This window comes from Larus michahellis, chromosome 4 (assembly GCF_964199755.1).
Source record: "Larus michahellis chromosome 4, bLarMic1.1, whole genome shotgun sequence".
NCBI lineage: Eukaryota > Metazoa > Chordata > Aves > Charadriiformes > Laridae > Larus > Larus michahellis.
Genome location: NC_133899.1, coordinates 7,571,243 through 7,593,049, shown reverse-complemented (window position 1 = coordinate 7,593,049; position 21,807 = coordinate 7,571,243). Strand labels below are relative to the sequence as shown.

At 38.2% G+C, this 21,807-nt stretch overlaps 1 protein-coding gene across 3 annotated transcripts in view; it reads right to left on the bottom strand.

Annotated features, from left to right (window-relative positions):
* The window catches only part of ADAMTS18 (ADAM metallopeptidase with thrombospondin type 1 motif 18), a 79,246-nt gene that overhangs the window by 44,231 nt on the left and 13,208 nt on the right, over positions 1-21,807 (bottom strand). For 2 of the 3 annotated variants that reach the window (XM_074582875.1, XM_074582872.1), the window contains 5 exons: positions 6,851-7,133; positions 3,101-3,300; positions 2,267-2,350; positions 1,240-1,399; positions 518-623 (listed from right to left, as the gene is read on the bottom strand). In XM_074582875.1, coding sequence (XP_074438976.1) covers positions 518-623; positions 1,240-1,399; positions 2,267-2,350; positions 3,101-3,300; positions 6,851-7,133 — 833 coding nt within the window. Of the gene's footprint in view, positions 1-517; positions 624-1,239; positions 1,400-2,266; positions 2,351-3,100; positions 3,301-6,846; positions 7,134-21,807 lie in introns of those variants that run through there. The other variant, XM_074582874.1, reaches the window with a different exon arrangement.

The window sequence follows — 21,807 nt, the reverse complement described above, 5'->3', positions numbered from 1 at the left end:
AACCAATTTGTCTACCAGAACATGTCAGCAGCGTGTGAAACTTGTAGATTATTGTTGTCAGCTTTTACTGTTTGTTCTGGTTATCACATGGAACATATAAAGTGTCAAAAAAATAAAAATAAAAGGAAAGCACCCTGGGCAGCTGATTCACCATTTCATGCTAAAGGACACACATCTGAGTGAAGAGTCTTGACTCTCTTTGGCCTTAAATTGCCTATAGTTTCCCCATGGTCAAATTAGAAACAGTTGTGAAGTACCTGTATCAGAACAAGGTCCCCTCTGCCTATGGCAGCAAAATCGATCAAAATCCCACTGTGGTTATTTTTACAATTGTTGAAGAGATGATATTTAATAAGGCAGATATATTAACTGGATGCTTTATATTGTAATCATATATAGCTCTCTATAAATGATCCCTATTTAACCTATTTATATTAACTGCTGCTATGTTTCCATTCACTTACATATTGTTGTGGGTTTATTTATAGAAGGAGCACGTAAGACTCATGAAACTTACTTGTGTCCAGATTCATGAGCAATTGTAAATGCCAGTCCAAGGCCTGTATCTTCATTAATGGTGCAACTACGGTATTTGCTGCACATGCCACTGATAGGTGCAAATCCTGCAGGAAGGAAGCAGTAGAATAGCTTGTTCCTCTACAAAATTCCAAATACATATATCATGATCCTAACGAGCCAGTCTATTGTGGTGCATGAAGATGGTTGTCTACTGCATCAGGTTTATAATGAAAGAATCACAGCAGACTTTTATTTGACAATAAAGGGACTCCTGTATAAGAAGTATATTTCAAACCTACCCTCCCAAAATACACTTTACTTGTTAAGATTATTCTTTCCCCCTTTATGCCTTTAATGCTCCCAAATTAGGGAGGAATCCCATTCTAAAAGGGCAAGTAGTCGTAAAAAGAAAAAAAAATAAATAGAGTGTCTCAGAAGTATTATCAAAGTCAAAAATATTCCTTGAAGAGGTGACAATTCAAAAGGATGCCTTCAGATATCTTATTTTCCCACTTTTTCTGGGGCAATGATACCAATAATACTCTTTTTCTTCTAAGTACCTCAAAGGCAAATATGTAAAAATAATACCGTTCTTTCCTCTTCAAGAAGGCTAACATTATATGCAAAAATGGACTTTTTTATTTTAAAACATTTCAGATGTCTATCAAGATGCTGCTTTTGACTCCCACGAGTTTCTCAGAATGTGTTTTCAAATCATACCTAAAGTATCACAGGGCTCATTTTTCCAAGAGCAGATATCAAAACCCGTAAGCAAGATGGCATGGTCATGGCGCTTCCCATTCTTCCCAACGAGGGCAGATTGCCATTGACAAAAGCTGTTCAGTGACTGGTCCGCATGGTGGTTAATCTGTAATCCACCCTGTAGATATTTCAGAGACAGAGAAATTAGGTGTTTCCATCAGTACTTGAGAAAGGTGATTGAAAGAACGAGAGTTGGTTAGGGAAAAGGGAATTACTTTTTCAGATTTTTTCTACATAAACTTATGTGTTCCCATGTTAACTCTCTGTGATGACTGATTCAGTTGATAAGTGAATCTATTACAATTGTAAAATAAAACTGCACCTCTCCCTAGGCACACAGATGTTTTCAAAGTCAGTGGCTGGAATTACAGTGTACAAATATATTTGATTCCTGATAAAGCTGAACACTAAACCATTTTCAATCTTGTGATTAAAATATTTTGAGATTTCTGTGGAGGAAAACCATTATCCAAGTAGATCGACCTATCACGAATTTCATTTCATCAAAAGAGATTTTGTCTTCTTTTGTCTCAGCCCCTTGACAAAAGAACTGGCTCCGCTCCCAGCTTTTGTTATATGCTATTTTCAGTTTGGGACTTTTGACTCCCCCCTTCTGATCATCACATCCTGAAAAGCCCAGTTCAAAATCTTTTTATTTATTTAAATACTTCTTAAGTAGATTTCTTATTCCAGCCATTATTCTTCAAGCAAATGATGGAAATTCTTAAGTTTTATCTTACTGGAATCATTTCAATGTTTCTAAAGAACATTTATATGAAATGAAGATTTTAGTATCAAAAATCGAGAAGCGTTGAAATGCAGAAAATGTGATTTTGGGGTGGGGGGTGGATTTTAATCTTGTTCTCATGCTTTATGTCTTAAGAAACCTCTAATGAAAGTTCACGTACGTAACATGGGCACACCCAACGCTCCCTGTGAAGTGTAACAAATGAAGTACACCACACAAAAGCTCTCACAAACTTACAGGCTCCTGTTCCAAAAGAAGAAGGCTCACAACAATAATGTTTATATCACTTCCAATCGTTCCATCTTTAAACAGACTAGAGACCTGCAATAATTATTGAAGAGCAAATATCATCTACATGTATAATAATTATTTTTTTAAAGAGACTAAATATCTGTATCGAGTTATTGCATTTGGCTTCAATTTTCAATGCAAATTAATGGAGTTATATACTTTGTAGGATTAATCCAAAAGAGCTTAAGCCAGAAGAATTATGCCCCGAACCACTACACTAATTCAAAAAACTTGGAAACCTTCTATTGATTCCAATGGGCTTTGTTCTGTCCTTGGTCTCCTGGATCAAATGTAATCAAGTTCAAAGTTCAAGTTTTGTAGTACAAAACTAAAGAGCAAAGCCACAAAGGAAAGCATATTTCCAGTTAAATTATATTATTTTTCTCAAAATAAATTTGTGCTTTCTCAAATAAAATTTTGCTTCAAGGAGAGACATCAGACAAAACAGGCTAAGCTTCATGATAATAAATGAAATGAAAGTTTCCATTTCAGAGTACCAGCCTTTTTTGTACTACACAAGGATTTTAAAATTTAACATTTTAAATATTTTACAATTTTATTTTTTTTACCATACATTACTGTTGCCAGAGCTTTGATAATCTAGGGATATATTTTCAAAGAACTTTTTGATGTAAGTAATACATTACATGAGGCTTGAAGAAAGCCTTGCGTGAAGTGCCCCTGCTCTTTTTGATATCACTGTTTGTCTAATGAAAGATCCCTACTCTGACATAACAATATTCCACAGGGAAAACATACTTCAGTTACACCATGTCTTACCATATTCATAACTGTTAAGATGTATGTTGTTACATTTTCCTTGCCATGTTTCTCCAACATTTTTTTATCTGCCACAACAAGAGTTTCAACATTTAGACTTCCATTTTTCTGAATTTTAGCAGATGATCTTTTGAACCTTGCAGAAGCCCCATATTCATCTGAGCGAATGTATGTCTCTTCTGTGGGTGGCTTAGGTGCATCTAAAAGGAAATATAACTCAGTTTTGGAAAGGGTTCAGATCACCCATGAACAGTTTCATCAGAAAATGAAGTATCAGAGGTTTAGAGCCTTAGATTATTTTTATAGCATGTGATTTAATACTTATGGCTAAGTTCTTGTATATTTATTAAAAAAGACCTGATTCATTCCTGAGGGAAGGATGGCTACAGGGAGAGAAGGAAATGGGAGAACCACATTCATATGCAATAAGCAGTTTAAAATAAGGAATTAATCTAATAAAATGGTAGCATCTGTTGCAAAAAATACACACAGAATTTTTAACAGAATATCTACATTTTTCCTTCCTTTTGATAACTTCCTGAGGTGTTTGGCATGTACTACTTACATAGCAGTTGGTAAAAAACTCCTTTCCACAACAGATGTCCACCGTCAGTACAGAAAGCAGACACACACCACAAGTTAAAATTCCTGCCAGCCTGCTATTGTGACTGACATTAGCTTTCTATGCAAATTTGCCACTGAGATTATTCCTGCTGGGAACACATTTATATATATATATATAATATATATATAAAATGGGGAAATGTCAGGCAACAGCAAGGATGGCTTGACAACAGGATACATGCATTCAGCCTGCACACCCCAATGTCAGGGTGCACTTTTTCGTTCTGTGCTTGTGTAGCATGGTCAACGGCATGGTTAGAGAATGGTCTCTATCTCTTTAGAGAGACAGAAAATGGGAAAAGAAATCTATGTCCTACATCCTGTAATGCTGCTGTTATTCATAACTTCTTTTGCAGGAACCTACGCTGCCTTTGCATCAAGAATTAACTCAAAGACCACTTTAACATACTATTTGGATAACAATGGGATTTTATTTTTTTTTTGACACAGGATGTAACATGACACAAGTGAGGGAGCCTCAGGTAATTAAAAAATCCTCCCTGTGCCTCATCGGAAAGTTATTCCAACAGCAGAGCTAAAACAGACGCTACTTCCTTCCATGCCAAAGTGGGAAATCGAGAATACTGTAGAATGCACAACAGTGGTCTGCTTTCGAGAACTAAGTCACTCTGAACTATATTTAACATTACAAGTGATTGTGCTAGTAGATTTTTAAGTATATCACTCATTATAAACAATTGTCCTTTACAACCTCAAAGAACTTTTCTCTTCTGGAAGCACGTCAAAACACGAAGACATGCCTCACCCAAGAGTGAAGTGTTCAATTCAAGGCACATCAGTTTCCATGTACTATTTTGAAGGCAAGACAACTTCAAGGCATTTGACTCATAAATCCATGAGCAGTGGAGTTTTGCTCTTGAATTAACTTCATTGCTACTGATAAAACCTAAGCAGCAGCAATGTTTCAAGCATGATTTACTAACTACAGTCCAGTCAGTTCTCATGATCTAAAAACATCTAGATTGTGAAGAAGAGTCTGAAAGATGATTAACTGGCTTCTCTAGTGCCAGCATATGAAATTTTAGAAGATGGTGAGTGGGACAAGCTACTTTTATGACACTGAAAGTGGCAGCATGCTCTTCCCTCTTACTTCTCAGCAAGTTAGGTTAGGATAAATGAGCCTGGACTAGGCAGTGTTAATAGCAAAGAACTGCCTTCCTAAGACTGCATTCTCCATGCCTTTGTTCATTCAAGCTGAAATTTTCTATTCCAGGTGACCAGACTGGATTTTATTCATAGAAGGGGTGTTTTCTTTACCGGAGCGATATGTTTTTCTTCCACAACCTATATTTGTCTCTAGTCAATTAAGCGATGACACATGATTTTATTTGCAGGACTGCATTCATTCAGTAAACATGAGATTGTCTTGTTCTATAGATTAACCAGGGCTGGGTAGGGAAACAGGCCTCCTTCCTTTCTCTCAAAAGGTTACAGGTATTTACGACATGAAGTGAAAGACTGCAGTTTCATGGTTAAAGTAATTAAATGCAATCTTGCTTAATTGGATTCTAACAATGTGTCTGACGCTGAGTTCCTAAGCAATGATGGGTAAATCACTTACACTAAACTCATCACAGTTGGGTGCTAATTGCATGTTCTTCATGTAACAGAAACCCAGCTTGAATATGCAGCTAAGAACTCATAGTTGTAAGTGAAATTATTGAATATATAGATACACATATACAATTACAGGAACATATATTCTGTTCAGTATTTTAAAGAAAAACTCAGTTTATTGATTTGGTACCCAGAAGCAATGGTTATTTTTGACCTCTCCTGTTGCTGTGAGTCCCATTTATAAGACAGAATAATGGTAATATCTTCTCACATCCCAGAAGGTTATGAAAATACACTGTTCAAAATGCACTCATTTATTATAGGGATAAGCAATGTGTAAAAGCTCAAGAGGACATGAATAATTCTGATTTTGGACAAGCAGTCACAGGGGGCACAGTAAATAAGGTGCAAGACCACAGTGGACAATGCAAATAAAATAAACCACTGCAGAGCTGATGAGCTAACTGAGCACCATTACCCTCTGCTCTGCAGCAGGAAAACCAGACAGGAGGGAAAGGGACTATGTAATGAAGTAGTTTTGAACTGCATCAGAATGCAAACGTTTACAGGTTGAATCATAGGCTTGTGCATCTGGCATTTGAGGTCTAGCTTTCAAATCTAAGGAGAAGGATTTTTGAAGAGCAGTCAATTTTTAATAAGCCATTTTCAGGCCTCAAATAGGCCTCAGTCTCAGACAGCCATCTTTTCCACTACCTCCTTTCTCATTCCTTCCCTTCTATTTGTTTTTCACTTTCTTCCCTACATGACTTTTGGAAAAGGAACCTGCTCATTTTCTCAGAACTCCAGTAGGAAGTTGGAAGAATATAACTGGACTGAGACTGTTTTAATACTGTGCGCAGTCCTGGAGACCCTCATTAAGAAACTCAGCTCAGAAGCAGCTCAGCTTTCAAAAAGAATCAACTGAATGCTGTAAGTACAGATAAGGGTCCAAGGGGGCTCTAAAATGTTCTGCAATTTGAAGGCCTAATGAAGGACTCGGAATAGACCTTGGCAGGATAACGTACTCCAGTATGTTTTTTAAGAGGTGACTCCAAAATCTTATTTAAACAATTTACATGGGAGGTTGCTTTTGAAGACCTCAGTTGCTGAAAATTTCATTATCAAATGGTGAGTTCTGAAAGATTTACTCTCTGTCCTCTCAGAAAAAAATGATTTGGAAGACTTTTTCTTCATCTTCAAGCCTGATTAGTTATATATCCCCAAACTAACAGAGGGCGGTTCAGGGACTTGGCATCCACCACTGTGTAAAAGCGGAATCTAAACCAGAATTGCTTACTGAAAACTATGTCAATGTCAAAAAAATCAGGCAAGGGATCTTTTAATCTAGGTAGAGAATAAGAAAACTAAACAGTGATTCCGATGGCTTAATAAAACAGATGATGACATCAATTTAAAGGAATAATCAAGTTTCTCATATACATTAGAAATGTATAATTTAAAAAGGTGACTATGAACCACACCTCAGAATCACCATACAGTCTCTAAGAGCCACTATCTCAAACAAGGAGAGAAAGTTTCCTTACATACATTTCTTGCGACGTCCACAAAAATGTTGCTTTTGAAACCTTCCATGATGGTAACCATTCGCTTGAGCATGATACTTGTGGGAAGTGTGAATTCTGTGATGACCAAAAGAAAAGTATTTGGGATTGGACTCTACTGTGTACCGGTGCACCTTCTCTTCTGCAGTTCGTTTATATAATACATGAGGATGGTGTCCAGCAGGTGATGTGTAGTTGTGCTCCTGCGCTAGCTGCTGAGGTAATGGAGATATAAGGAACTCGATTTTCCGCGTCCTTATCAAACCTGACTAAAAAAAGAAACACCACCAGAAATTAGAGAAAAAACTGTCAAGGTTCACAGCTGGAACATGCTAGCACTTACAGTGATCTCCCTTCGAAACCCAGAGTAAGATTATATTTTACTCAAGATATAATCTAGACAGTCTTCCCAATTAAAGTATGCATTGTTGCACTTTGGAGATGACCAGATCTCACATTTGGTAACACACAAAACAAGAATGTTGTGGGACTGGCAGCATAGCACCTTCACACAGTACCATGACTAATTTCTTATGCAGTACTAATCTGTTCTTCACAGTATAGATTTTTTGTATGTGTGTTTGTGTACAGGATATACAGTCTCACATAAGAAAAATGTTTTTGGAAAATGCAACTTCTAATAAATGCATACATTAGTAAAACAAAACATATGAATTAAGAGTCAGGTTTTTTTCAGGACAAGGTATTACCAGGTGTGAATCCCGGACTTAAAGTTACTCTAAGTAGAAACGTAAGCACATTATGATACAGCAGCACCAAGTTGCAGCCTTTGAACGTTTTAGTAGTATCATTCAGTAATCAACTCCCTGCAATTTAATCCTCATAAAGGCAGTTTAAGATTTATGCCCTCCTACAAGAGCAAACTGATCAGTGAAAGCAAGTATCTGATTGTTTTCCTTCTTGGATCCCTGAAAGACAGAAGTAAGTATGGGAAAACTACACTGTATTTTTCACATAGTATCTGTGCATAAAACTGCACATGTGATGAAGTGTTTCCAGGATCAGGGCCAGGGAAATGTGGGTGGCACTGAGGAAGTATTTCCATGCAGCTCATTAATCAGTTATGATTTTATTTTATTTCTTGGTTTTGTGAAACATGTTGTAATAAACACTCTTCTTTACCAAGTCAAAAACCAAGAAGAAGTTTCATCAGGTAATTCTATTACATTATATACATAATAGTAGATACAGATTTTTGTTTTGGATCAGCGAGGCTTCACCATGTGCCAACACCTTCCTGCCAAAATTGACATCCCACGAGGACTACATATCTCTTATGCTTCAGAAAAATATGTGCAGACAAACAAATGTCAATTGCAAACCATCTTGCCTGACATCTTAAGTCCTCCCTGACATGATTCCATCTCCTTCCTCAAAAAGTATTCTTTGAAAATGCACATATTAGACATGTACCACCTATTTCCTTATGAAATGGATGCCTTTCTTTAACCTAACTCCCTAGGACCAGAATGCCAAGGGAGGAGAGCAGTCTGAATGCCGAGTGTAAGCATTGTATTTCTTAAGGATTTGTGGAATTTTCTGCACTTTCAGAACTGTTTCCCATGAGGAAAACTCATCAGAAAATGAAAAGCAAGTAAAAATAGAAACTTACATATGAAATCTTCACAGCTTTAACTATTTACGAAGCTAATGCTAAAATTGACTTTAAGTCTATTCCAGCTGAAAAGATTTATTAGAGATATACAGGTTCTCAACAGTCTATAGTCATACATTATGCCCTTTTCACGGAAATTCACTTCCATCTTCCAAATCAAAGGTATCTTCACAGTACTCCCCACTATAAACATCTTTCACAGGGGTCTAATAAATAGCACTCATAAAGTCATACTGTGATCTTAATTTTGACAATAGAAGAGATTCCATATTATGAACTGTGAGGGTCTAATTGCCTCCTGAAAAATAATATGAAAACAAACACAGATGATATTTGGATTAACAATCTGCCCCCTCTCATTTCTTCAACATGAATTCATAATTACATATCTCGTCCTATATCTACCTAACATTCTAAATGAATGTTAAAATTGCCTCTGTCAGTAAGAAACAGGCTTTAAATAATTGACAAGAATTTAAGTTGCCTGCTCACCGCAATGAATTGGCATATTTCAAATGTCAGATCACATTTGGTCATGACAAAGTACTTTCCTGTAGGGAAGACTAATATTTTAATCGTTATGATATGTGTCATCACACAATTTAAAAGTGGTTTTGAGAGGCAATCTTTATCTACTAGGAGTTCACTGATAACTGGGCATTGCTAAACAATTTTTTTTCAGCTGGAAAATAGAAATGTAGTGAATCTGGTTTTTATTTCCCCATTTTAAAAGTTTCCACATCTGAAATTATTCCTGTAGGATTCATTTTGTAAATGATTCAAACCATATGGAACAAAGGGGTTCCTACTTTTTCCTGTAAGAAACTGTCCCTGATGTACACAAAGTTTCAGCCCCAAATGTAATTTCTATATTTAACATTATAATGGTGGATTGAGAATTCTGGGAGGGGGGGGAAGAAGCGAATTGAATTCTGGGCCCTGTACGGCACATACACTGCTGCACCTTTGCAGCAGCTGGAGCTGACTGAGTGCCTTACAAATGTAGTCACCTTTTTTCCAGCATAAACGACCCTAAATCTCCAGTAAGATTTCTTTCCTTTGGGTTTTACATCAGACACATCCTGCAAATTGAAAAATGTTGTGTGAACGAAAGATACCTTCTTTTTTGATAACATCTAGTTTTATGAAGTTGTCAAGAAGAAAGGGGAAGTAGCCACAGAGCAGTCTGGACACTCATTCAATCACAGAGCATTTTCTATTTCTCCCAGGTATGGGATGGTTTCAAGGATTCACATGAAAATAACCTCTTTGGTAATTCCAAAGTAATGCTGAGAATGCCGACCTGGCTTCTGACAGAGATGCAATCCTCTGGATGGCTGCAAAGGGGGCAATTGGCAATGACTGCCAGACGCTTTTCTTGCAGGTTCTTGAATTTTAGCCCTAGATAAAGCAAAGTGGCCTGTGGCTATGGTCATGTTGGCTGTAAAGTATGCCAGCTGAGAAACACCAGAGCACAGAGGCAGGATACTAGCACAGAATCATCTTTTCTATCTTTACACTGCCAAGGAATTCTAGTTTCTTGAAGGCCTGATTTTGGCTAGTTTGTACTCCTGGGCAGTGTAAGTGTTAAAAGAAAAAGTGCTTCTGGGAATTTTTTTCTACAAATACATGAAACATGTCTCTAACTGTAAGTTAGATGCAGTATGTTTATCCAGCTCAAATACTTCAGTAGATGAACAAATACTGTGAAAACTGTCACGGAAATTTACGCATTAGATTTCCTTTTGCCAGCATAGCTTTAAGTATACATGTGATTTTCCTTGAATCTGAACTCAATGGTATCTTTCCATTAACTTTGATGGGTTTGGGACCCAACAAGGAGAGGGTCAGATAGGTCAAAACTCCATTTTAATTTCAGATTCTCTGCAATTAGAACACCATGAGAGGAAGGAGAACGACAAAATCTAACATTTTTACTAAGTCTAGACAACACAGCATGAAAAAGACCAGGGACTCCTCTCTTTTCCCTCTCTCTCCCACTGTGGCTATCACTAATAATAGCAGTACTTGTGAGAATATGGTGGGAAGGAAAACCCAAGAGATTGCTCAGTTGGAATTTGCTGTTCTCTTGTTCTTCCCTCACAACACAGATTTGCTGTCTTTCTGTAAGGGATATTCCATGTAAACGGAAAGACATAAGTTGATCTGTGTGGGTAGCAAATAATTCCGAATCAGTAAATTGGAAGAACTTGCAGTTTGTTTGCAGTAAAGTTGAAAAGAGATGAGAAAGCAACATTCCTCCCACTTGTTATTTCTTATGAAATGTTTGCTTAGCTCTGGGCTAAAGGAATTTTCAGATCCAATACGTCTTTGTGAAATTCCTCAGTATCAGGGGGTTATCACCAAGGTAAGGCACTTGTTCTGTTTTCTTGGTGTGCTCCAAAAGGGGGAAGAATCTCAAAATGAAATTTGGACAAGGGAAATGATAATAAAATATCTGCTTCATTATTTTTTTAAATTGAAATTAAATTATAAACTGAAAAATAAGAAGAAATGTTTAAACCACTGAAAGTTCATCTTATCTCTACAAAACCAGGTAAATTTTCCACTGATTTTAGACCCACATGGAATGGTTTTCATACAGGTCTCATTGGCCTCTTACTGGATGACCACAAAGGCTGCTCCCATTTATCTCCCCCTGTGTCCTTAGGCTCTGAGTGAAGCCTTTGGCAGCTTACCAGCCTGTAAACCTAATTCATTTTGAGGTTTCAGCATCTCCAACAGACAGACCCTCCATAAGAAACACAGCAGTGACAGCGAGTGAAGGATTTTCAGAACTTACATTTCTTGCCTATAATTTAACAAAGCTAAGTTCTGAGACAGTAGACAAACCCTTGCTCTAAACTAGAAGAGCCTCAGGGGTGTGGGTTCCCTGTTGCATACAAGGCATTTTCATGCTAATTAAAGTAAAGGCAACAGCTTGGCCATATTCATATTAAAGTTACAGGAGTTTCACAAACCAGATGCAAATAAGGAGGTAAGAAGCATAATGAAATGAAACTGAGAATTACAACATATGAATAAATGAACTGCAATGTCTCTGCTAAACATAACTACTTAATACTGACTGACGCAAAGTTAAATTACAGTTTATACGAAGACAGGAGTATCTCAACTAAATAAAGGGCTGCAAAGTTTGCATGTGTTGTCTAAGGAATACTACTTATGTCCAGAATGCTTTATTCAGTGTTACAAGTATATACATAAAATTAGGTGTTAAAAAACCACTGTCTTAACTTTTAGCAGCTAAAACCATGGCCACAGAAATCAATGAAAAATCTCTCAAAAGGAAGAGTTAAATGTAGTTTCACACCCATTAAAATAGTTCCAAATATTCATGCAAAGTTTTAAAAGACTTGACAAAAGGCCAACTGAAATTGGCATAAAGCTTCCCACAGATTTCAGTGGACATTGATCCAAGACTTCTGTTGTGTTATTTCCCAACTGTCCAGCTCCTAAAAAAAACAAATCATTGATTCAAACACATCTTAACGAGGGTTACAGCACGTAAAGTACAGAGACATAAAGTACAGTTGTTAGTTCTACTTAAAACAAATAAAGACATAAATTAAGAACTTCCTTGAAATATAAAGAACAAGAAGAACAGATGACCTAAGAACTATAGTTGCTGGTTATTTAAAATTATCTGAGGTCAAAGATGCCTATATATCTAGTACTCACATCACAATATTATTGGGATCATCTCATGTCACAGCATATTCAAGTCTTTTCTCATTCACTTTGCAGTGAAATCTCATGAAATTATCTTAGCTACAGTTCATTTTAATCAAAGTCAAACTCTTATTTTCTGCCCTGATGCTCTGCTAAGTCTCTGGCACTTTGGCATTACAAAGGAAACAAAAAAGACCTGTCTCTACCACCAAGGAATTCCATTGCCATTGTGGAAACGGCAGTCACCTGGGCATATACCAACAGCTTGACACAAAATCCTGTCAAGACAGCAGGAAAAGTGCTGGCTGTTTAGAATGGGTTTTGGGTCAAGCCTGAAAATGGGGTAAAGATACAGTTTTCTCACACATGCCAAGGAATCCCAGGAAGACTAAAGTCCTGTCAAGTTCGCCAACATTAATCTTACGGAGTCCTCTCTCCTCCAAAGCAAGGATATTCAATCATTATTAGTACAAGGCTGTTCAAAGCAGTCCTGCATCATCAGCAATTTAAATAAATTATTGTTTCTTTAGAGAATGTGCAATGAAGTAGACTCACCTCTAGGGATGAGTTAAGTTGGTAGTCTGAAAAACATGCTAGACTGTAACCTTACTACACTCATAAGCAAAACTACTCCAAGAATTATAGCCAGCAGTATAGTGCAGCCTGACCTGGAATTGTAGATACCCGATATCACTAACTGACTTTTTGAGAGATGGGTTATTGAGCAACTCTCAGGTTAGGGTCAAAATGTCAACGCTCTGGAAAATATAATCAAAATGAGCAAATTAAGATGTGAAATTAGGTAGAAAAACTGACAAGTAACATAACTGGCAAAGCAGAAAGAAGGAGCCGAATTGCAGAAAGACTTGCTGAGGTGAAAGATATCTTTACCCTTGGGAAGCATCATGAGCAAACAGCCAAACCAATGGCAGTAAATCATGGTAATTAAAGAAGTTCATTCCCTCTCTGCTATGACCTACAGCCCCTTTTCTGGGTGGTAACTGCAAGGGGGACAGCAGCAACTAACAGAGCTGAGGCGTATTTTGCCTTGCTATGCTGTTTCTGCCCCCTCGGAAGGGCACTTCACACAGATGCGCCCACGTCACTGAAGCACTGGGTAAATTAAACAAGTTTCTGAGACATAGCGACAGAGACATGATCCATGATTCTCCAACAAAAAGTGAAAGGTCTGGACCCTAAATCCATGGACAGGTTGTTAAATAAATCACAGACTTTTAAAGAGTGTTAAGCATCCAGGAGCTCCCATTAAGCTGAACATTGTCTCTGCAAGCATTTCCAGAGCACATTTATACCAATTTGGGAAATAAAATGTTCTGGGAAAACAGTGAGAATGGACTCTCATGAGGTTTCCAATAATACACATGTATTATTGAAGTCAGAATCCCATGAGTAAAACTCAGGGCATGTTCATTTTTGATCCTATCCCAAACCAGGCAGCACAAAGGCATGTGAACACATTAAATGAAAGAGAGAATTTAAGTTAACGAAACTTTTCCCTAGCTTTTATGTTTGCCAAACAAATTCAGCCATCCTTCAGAAAAGTATCAAGTCTGTCCATGGGCAGTTACTGACGACTACGCCAGAGTTAGGGAAGTACAAATGTAATGTTTTATTGCACTGGCTCCTTGGCTGATGAGAATAACCTCAGCAGACTTTTACTGATTTTTCACCAGATTGGAATATCTGGCTCTGTACCACAGCAAATGTTTAGGTTAATTTAACGGCCTTTATACACACTAAAATATTTTTATCGTGAAAGAAGCACTACAATCACTGGTTGCCTATTCTGACTTGAGGATTGTACAGCAGATCACATGATTCTTTAGAATCTAGGTGACTCACAAAACTAACTCAATTTATTCTGTTTTCTAACATAATACAGATTTCTTGCAAATGTAAAACATTAAGCGTTGTTAACAATATAGCATTTTATTATCTGAGGATCTGACAGAAGGAGAGTACGATGTTTAAATTGCCCGTCTGAGTAAGTCATGAAAGACTACTCTGTTTGGTTGCTCAAAAGAAGTGCTATGCAGAACATTCAGCAATTATTAAAACAAGGTAACAAAATTGCATGTCTTTAATTATTCCTATATGAACAAAGACAGTGTTATCTCTGAATAGTGCCTTTGTATTTCTGCAGTTGACTGAACTTGTTTAAAACATCTTTATGCAACCCCCTGTCAACATATGGCAAATAAGGAAATATTCTTATTTGTTCCTCCACTTAAGGTAATTTAACCAGTCACATTGGTATTTAAATGTATTAAATTGGTATTTATTGCAGGGTAATGAGATATTCTAGAACTAACACAAACTTGATTGCTTTGCCACAGATTAAATACTTGCTTGTCAGTATGTGACCTCCCTCGTTTCTCATGTTTTGGGTTTTTTTTTTTTTGAAAAACAGAAATAGGCATGATAAATGATAATGTAAACTACAGCATTATGACACTAACTATACACTAATAATATTTAAGTGCCAAAGGTTTACCAAGTTGCACTCAAGATCACTTCATTAATGATTCCATCAGTGTGGCTCTCTGGCTTGCTATAATGGTTCTGGAAAGCAATTAGCTAAACCCAACAGCTCAAATTCAGGCCTGGTAGCTGTACAAGCACTTGGGTATGGCCTGTTTAAGCAAATCCCTGCAACTGTAAGATAAAATCTAGATATTTTATTAGTTATGACAGTTCTGAAATCCATCACAAAGCAAACAGGAAGCGGCAGAATCGCTTTATGAATGCATTTATGCTTCACTTTTCCTAAAAAGAGGCAGCCCACTATTTGTCATGTACTGTCTTACAGTTGATTAGTTACTTACATCAAGAATAACAGAACTGACTTCAGAAGATGGTTTAGTCCCCTAATCTAGCATCCCATGTAACTGAGAGCACAGTTTAAGAGAATCCTTAAAGCATGAGAAGAGGTGTACCTTTTCCAAATTTTAAAGTGTAGAAAATGCAGCCCTCCCTGTCCTCTCATTCTGAGTAATCGCACCAAAAAAAGCACCATGTATGTTCCTCTTAAATCTCTGAAATGTGACTTCAAGGTGCCTAGATCTTTAACAGACCTTTGGACAGGGCAGAATTTCACCCTAAGGATGGTTTGCTATGAATTACTCGAAGGATTAGGTGCAATGAAAATGTCCTGGCAAGATTCTCCTCCTCCTTTGTGTACAGCTAATCGATGTTATGTGGATGGAATTCAAATGTACTAGTATTCTACAGAAAGTGCATGCCTTCTTAATGAATCTTATGCTCCTGTAGTTGTGACAAAGGCAGAAACAATAAGAGTAGGGCATGGTGACACAGAAAATAAACAGCTTAAAAAAAAGTACTAATGACAGATAACTAAAATCAGTACTTATAAAATTCTTTTCCGTAGGTACTTAGCATTAACAGATCCTTGCTTGAGTGTTTCCAATCAGGAACATTCCTCCCTATCAAACATGCAACTCCAAACATTAAAAGTCATTAATCAGACCTTGCAGAAAACACCACCATAAATTATGAGATTTTTTAAAATAATGCTGAAGGGCTTTAGTGTTTTATTTTCTTTCTAATTTCTTGTAACCATTTTAAATTGAGTTTTCAAGACATTTTTTACCCTTTGTGATCATGTGTACTAGAATAAAACTTGGGTGGGTTTTTTCCAGTGAAAATAGAGCTTTCCCTGTGATGATGAGACTTTGCCAGCTGGATCCTTCCGAAGAACATTTCATATCATGAGTGAGGGTGGCAGACAGGCCTAAAGACTCCCTCTCCCTTACAAGACACCCTGTTGAAGTTGCAGCCAATAAAGACACCCAATGCACTTGGACACCACTTAGGGCTAGCTAATGGTAGACCCTTCACTATGTCCAGAGGTCTTGGCTTCAGAGTGACTTACACTGACGTCATCAAAGCACCAAGGCAAATGCTCTAGACGTTGGCGGTTCACTGCCCATAGCCACTTTTCCCCAGCGAAGATCCTCCAGATAAAAGCTTCAGCCTGGCAGAGCTGATGCAAATGAATTCGAGGGGGCAGAAGATCTGAGTCTGTCTGACCTGGGATAATTTGCATTCAAACAAAATAAATCCAGCTCAATTCCCACAGCAATTTTACTTTGCTATGAATAGCTCAGGCAGCTCCAATAACGAGGAGCTCGGGTTACATCTGATTGCCAGCTGTATTGCTTACTAAGAAGTTAGGTCAGTGGTTCCCAACCTTTTAATTTTCCTTGTTGGAGTATACATTGCTATGGATTAGTTACATGAGAGAGTGGTCACAAGGAACTCTGTAGGGAGCAAAGTATCAGCTTTGCTGATATTCCACATACACAGACATATACATATGCTGAAATATCTTTGTGGGAAGGAGAAAGGGAGGGGAACAAAAGAGCTTAGGCCATTAAGGGGATGGAAAACAAGAAGCAAAGATGGTCCAAGAGTGAGAATGTCAGGCTGGCGCCTGGGTTATCTGGATTAAACTCCCAGTTCTTCAGCAACTCAGCTTCTCTGTTCCTCATTTCTCAGTTTTGAAGGCAGGGTTTTGTAATCAAGCCAGTAAATGCGCAAGAGACACTTGTGAGGGCTCACATTTGACCCCAGTTGGTTTGTCCTATTAAAATGCCTTCATCTTCCTCACTTTGAGGTGCAGGCCCAGTCTTCAGGATGTGACTCCTTGAACTCCAGTGACCAGTTGCACTAAGCACAGGGGGTCACAGCACTAGGTATGTGCCACCTAGCAGGTTTCCATGCTGGTGAGCACCCTGTTCAAAGACACATTCCTCAAACATGGCTCTGCCCATGATCTGTCCCTCATCACATCCCTGCATGGGCTTCTGCCACATGACCCCACTCAAGGAAGAACAATGCTACATGGTAAGTGGCCCAGAAATATGCAGTCACATTCACTGGAGTCTGAGAAGGCTGATAGGTTTGCTCCTAACTAGGCACTCCCTTGCTATGCTTCCTGCTTTACACATTCCTATAGGTCGGTAAAGCCTTGAGTGCAGTTCATACTATTAAACCTGAAATACAGGGCAGCATCACCCCAAACGTGCACCAATTTAAAATAAGATCATACCATTTTCTCAGTTTTTCACAACACTAAGAAACATGTACGATGGCAACTCCGTGTAACTTTAGATAACCATAAAAACCACACAAACACCCTTAGCATCCAGATCTTAGTTTACAGTGGGCATTTGAATAGGAAGTGAGTTATTTGCTGAGATAAATGTAGTAACTTACACCTATATTCCAAGTCATGAAAAAGCCTCATATTTGTAGGCACCATTTACAGCAACAGAACCTGCCATCACAATGTTATATTGCCAAGTATACCATGGGTCCAAAGATTCTTTGTTTGCCTACCTGTAGCCAAATGCTACCAATCAGCAGTGCTCAGACATACCGCACTAATTCCTGTCCCGCTTCAGAACCGTGCACGCTCATTCCCACTCCTCTCTCCCACAAATTAGCCTATGTTTCCATTTTAAGAGAACGATGCACAGAGGTGAGCATGCTTTAACTGCTCTGCTGGTGTAACTGTATTGAAATTAAAAGCAGAAAACCTGGGTGGATTTGTCCCAAACTAGAAAAATTTTATATACTATTATAAATGAAAGTTTGATGAGAAACATTTTTCATTATAATTTTCGAACTACAGAAATCTCTGTTCTCTAGTAGAAATAACTGTGATCACACGCGAAAACTACCACAAAGAGGTCCTGGTTTGGTATGAAATAAAACATCATGCCATAACTGTCTTCTTAAAATAGAAACAGTAATGCTACCTTAATATTTGTCCAGAATTTCAGCATAAAATGAGGTAAACCCATTCTTCAACCCAATCCATCAGTTTATCTCTCCTGACATCTTGTCTACTGACAGGGTCAGAGTACAATGTACAAGTCTAAACCAGTATTCAGAGTGTTAACACAACAGTTTCCAGTTATTCAGATCCGTGTTTGACTTGTACTTACCGAATAGACCTGCAGAACTAAACTGGTCGTGAAAGGTTACACTGATTTTACCATAAGCAGTATAAGCCTGTGATTTATGTAACTGTTTAGCAGGGATGAGTCTTAAGTATGAAAGATGGTGTGGCAGCATTTACTTATGTCTTTTCATTGAAGAAATCTGTTCTATTATGCACCTCTGAGAATCAGAACTGAGAACAGAGGACAAAGAAGCAGCTGAGGAGAGGACCCAAAAGTCCCCATTTCTAGAGTCTCACAGAAACTGATCTGAGAAGGGAAACCTTTGATTCCTATGTCAATAAGCACCATATGATTTTCAAGCAAGTGAACAGCATTTCCTCATGAAAGCATTTGGACAGTAGGGTGTTTTCAGCACTACCTTACATATTAGGCTCTCAAAATATAGTCTGTGGAGCACGTATGTAGATATGTAGCCTATGTAACCTGTGTAAAGACCTGTGTAACTCTGTGATGATCTCTGAGATCTCAGGACATAGAAAAGATAAAGTGACAAAGGGAGGGTTGTGTCTGAAAGCAACTTTTTCTTCTATGAGATATTCTTTATATTAAATTGGTCCAAGAAATCTAGAAATCTATTGCCATGGATATTGCCACTACGTTAAACACTACAGGCCTTCTTATTGAAATAAAATTGCATTAAAGTCATGGGAGATACAATTACATGGAATTTGTTGCCAGCTCAACATGCTGCAAAGTTATAAAAGGATGGTAAGAAAAAAAAAATCATCAGAAGATTTAGGAGGCAAAATTTCCTAAGCAGCCTGACCTTCTTTCTGCAATGAATCTACTGAACAGTAGGTTAAGCAAAGGTCAGGTTAAGCACAGGTTAAGAAAAAAGCTCCAAGAAGAGGAATGTGCTGTCAGGGTCACAGAGGCTCTGGGACACCAGGGAAGTGTGTGAGAGTTACAGACACTTCAGTCTCCTATGTAGTCCCTAGTCCCAGGACCCGACTGTGCTCTCTGCTCTGTCCTGACACCACGGAAGACATGACCTGAGTTCACACCATGCCACACCGCAGCCAGTGGCTGCTCTCTGGGGACTTCAGGCATTACTTGAGAGAAGTGCTGCACAGCTTAGCTGCTGTTGTATCTTCAGCCTTTACTTACAAATCAGGATACACTTGATGGGCTGAGAAGTGCTGCATGAGTCAAATAAGTAGTGTGTCAAAGCACACCAACTCCCACAAACAAGAGATAATTTGTTTATTTTCATTGGCAAGAATTAGAAAATTGAACATGAAAAGTGAAAAATATGGTCCTCCTATTCTGAGTCTTTCCGAAGCTCCACGTCACTTTCACAGACACTGATTTATCATTCTCAGATTTTAACTGCTCTGCTAGACCTTGTCCCTCACATTAGTGTATCCCTGACTTCCCCCCAAAATAATCTGGCTGCTCAGTGCAACTAAAGGAGCATTGCCCGCCAAAAGACTACTGGCATGAAGGTAGTCAAGCCCTATTTGTGCCTACATATTTTCTTACATAAGATTATATGGTGCTTCCAGGAGTTAAAGTGCAATCCTGCCGCTTCTCAGTGAGAATTTGCCCAGCTTAATGTGTCATGACTAAAGACGTGACTGCTCATGCAATCCATCTGGATCACCAGTCATTTACTCCACCTTTTCTTCTTTCCAGGTGGTAATGTAAACAGAGGAAAAGCCAGAAGGACCTCTTGTTGTGAAACATTTCCTCTCTTCACAGCATGTTACACTATACACTCCTCCCACAGCATAAACCCAGCAGTGTTAATGTGCTATGGAAGTAAATTAGTCACAAATAGCACCATAGGGAACTTAAATATTTTGAATGTATACCATATAATCAGGAAATGCCCACCCTCTTTATCTGTCAGGAACAAGGAAATTGAAAGCTTTGTGATTTTAAACTGCCCATCAGTTGCTATGAATCAATCAAACAATTTGCTGGGGAGAGCTAACAGGCACAAGAACACTGATAAAATAGAGAGGGTTTCAACTACGCTCCCCATCCTGTTGGAATAGTTTCAGCCCAAGATTCCACATTTCATCACCCCTGTCCAGGGCTTCTCTTTACAAACCTCCACTGAACTCCCTGAAAGAACTAGAATAGGGCACTAAACTTTCATATTTTTTCAAATAATTTGTACTATGACCAATTCTCACATATTTCAGCAGTCTGAAATAAATTTGATGTTTTTTTCAAAAGTAAATAAATCCTATAATTTATATACTTACAGTGACTTATTCCTTTAACATATATATTAATATATAACGATAGAAGTCATGCAAGACTGATATACATCTTCTACATTATCATTTTTTGCAATAACCCTACCTCTGTCCACTTACTGCAAAAATCAGAGACAAATCACATCAACCTTCTCTTTAAAATCTAAGTCCCTTCCTGGAAGTAACATGAAGGTGTGGATTTAAATGGTAATGACTATTTTGCTAGCACATAATATAGTTATTGAACGGCAGAAGAGACAACAGCTGTAAAAAGCATTGCCTTGTGCAACTTTATGGAAATACAAATATATTAATCTTTCACAGACAATGGACACTGAACTGCACTGCTCTTTGTAAAAGCAAGATTAAAGAACTGGCACCAATTCAAGGCATTGGTATAGATACGTATGTATACAAAAATTAATCTTCCTTTTCATTGGCAAGTAAAATGCAAAAAGTCAGGTCCAGAGAGGCTGAGCTGTCCTTAAGGGCACGTGGCATGCCTGTGGAGGTATTTTGGAGCACGTGGGCACCATTCAGAGCAGGCGGATGGTGAGCAGGAAACACAGACTCATGGGGAAGCGCTCCACATCTTCTTCTGTTAAACCTAACACAGAAGTACGGGTGTGGAGGCACAGATGCTAGTTTGCAGAAGACAGACCTTCATTCTGGGTGAACAACATTTTCCTTCTGTTTTGTTTCTCACATTAGAGCGTGTTCCTGACTTTCCCAAACCGTAATCTTTAAAATGATTAAATAAATCATGTGAAGAGCCACAACAAAAAAAATATACTATTCCCTCAGCCCTCAAGCTATTTCCAACTAATTTAGTGTTGTGGTGCTACTCTGCGCACCAGAAAGCTAGTTTTCAAGAAATGCTTCAAAAATTACAACAAAAATAAACTTCTCATGGCACTATAACCCAAAAGCTGAGAACCTGTAAGTAGAACCGGTGCAATATTGATAGGCCAAGACCAAAGGCTGGCATATTTTTGACCCCAGCTTCAACTGTCTATGGTAATCTACCAGCCTCTGCTTCTGATTCTGATTCCAAATTGTCCTTTTGTTGGTATTTCATCTGTCACACAGGCTGATGGAGCCGTTGTCACCATACCATTAGTCTGATGTTCAATGACACATGGCACCAACTGTATGCTGTTCTGTCATGGCTCCCACTCTGTATTTGGGTTCACACATGATCTTCATTAGGCGAGACCTGCAGGACTCTCTGTGCCTCAGGCAGTTAAAATGACCACCCAGGTCTCTCTGGTAGGTGGAGGAATCACAGGAACCAGAGGAATCAATTAACAATTTCGTATTTTTGTAACAGACTATGTGTTCTCCTCTGTGAAATTACTTATCTCTCCTACCAAGAGAAGAAGGTGAATCAGGTCTT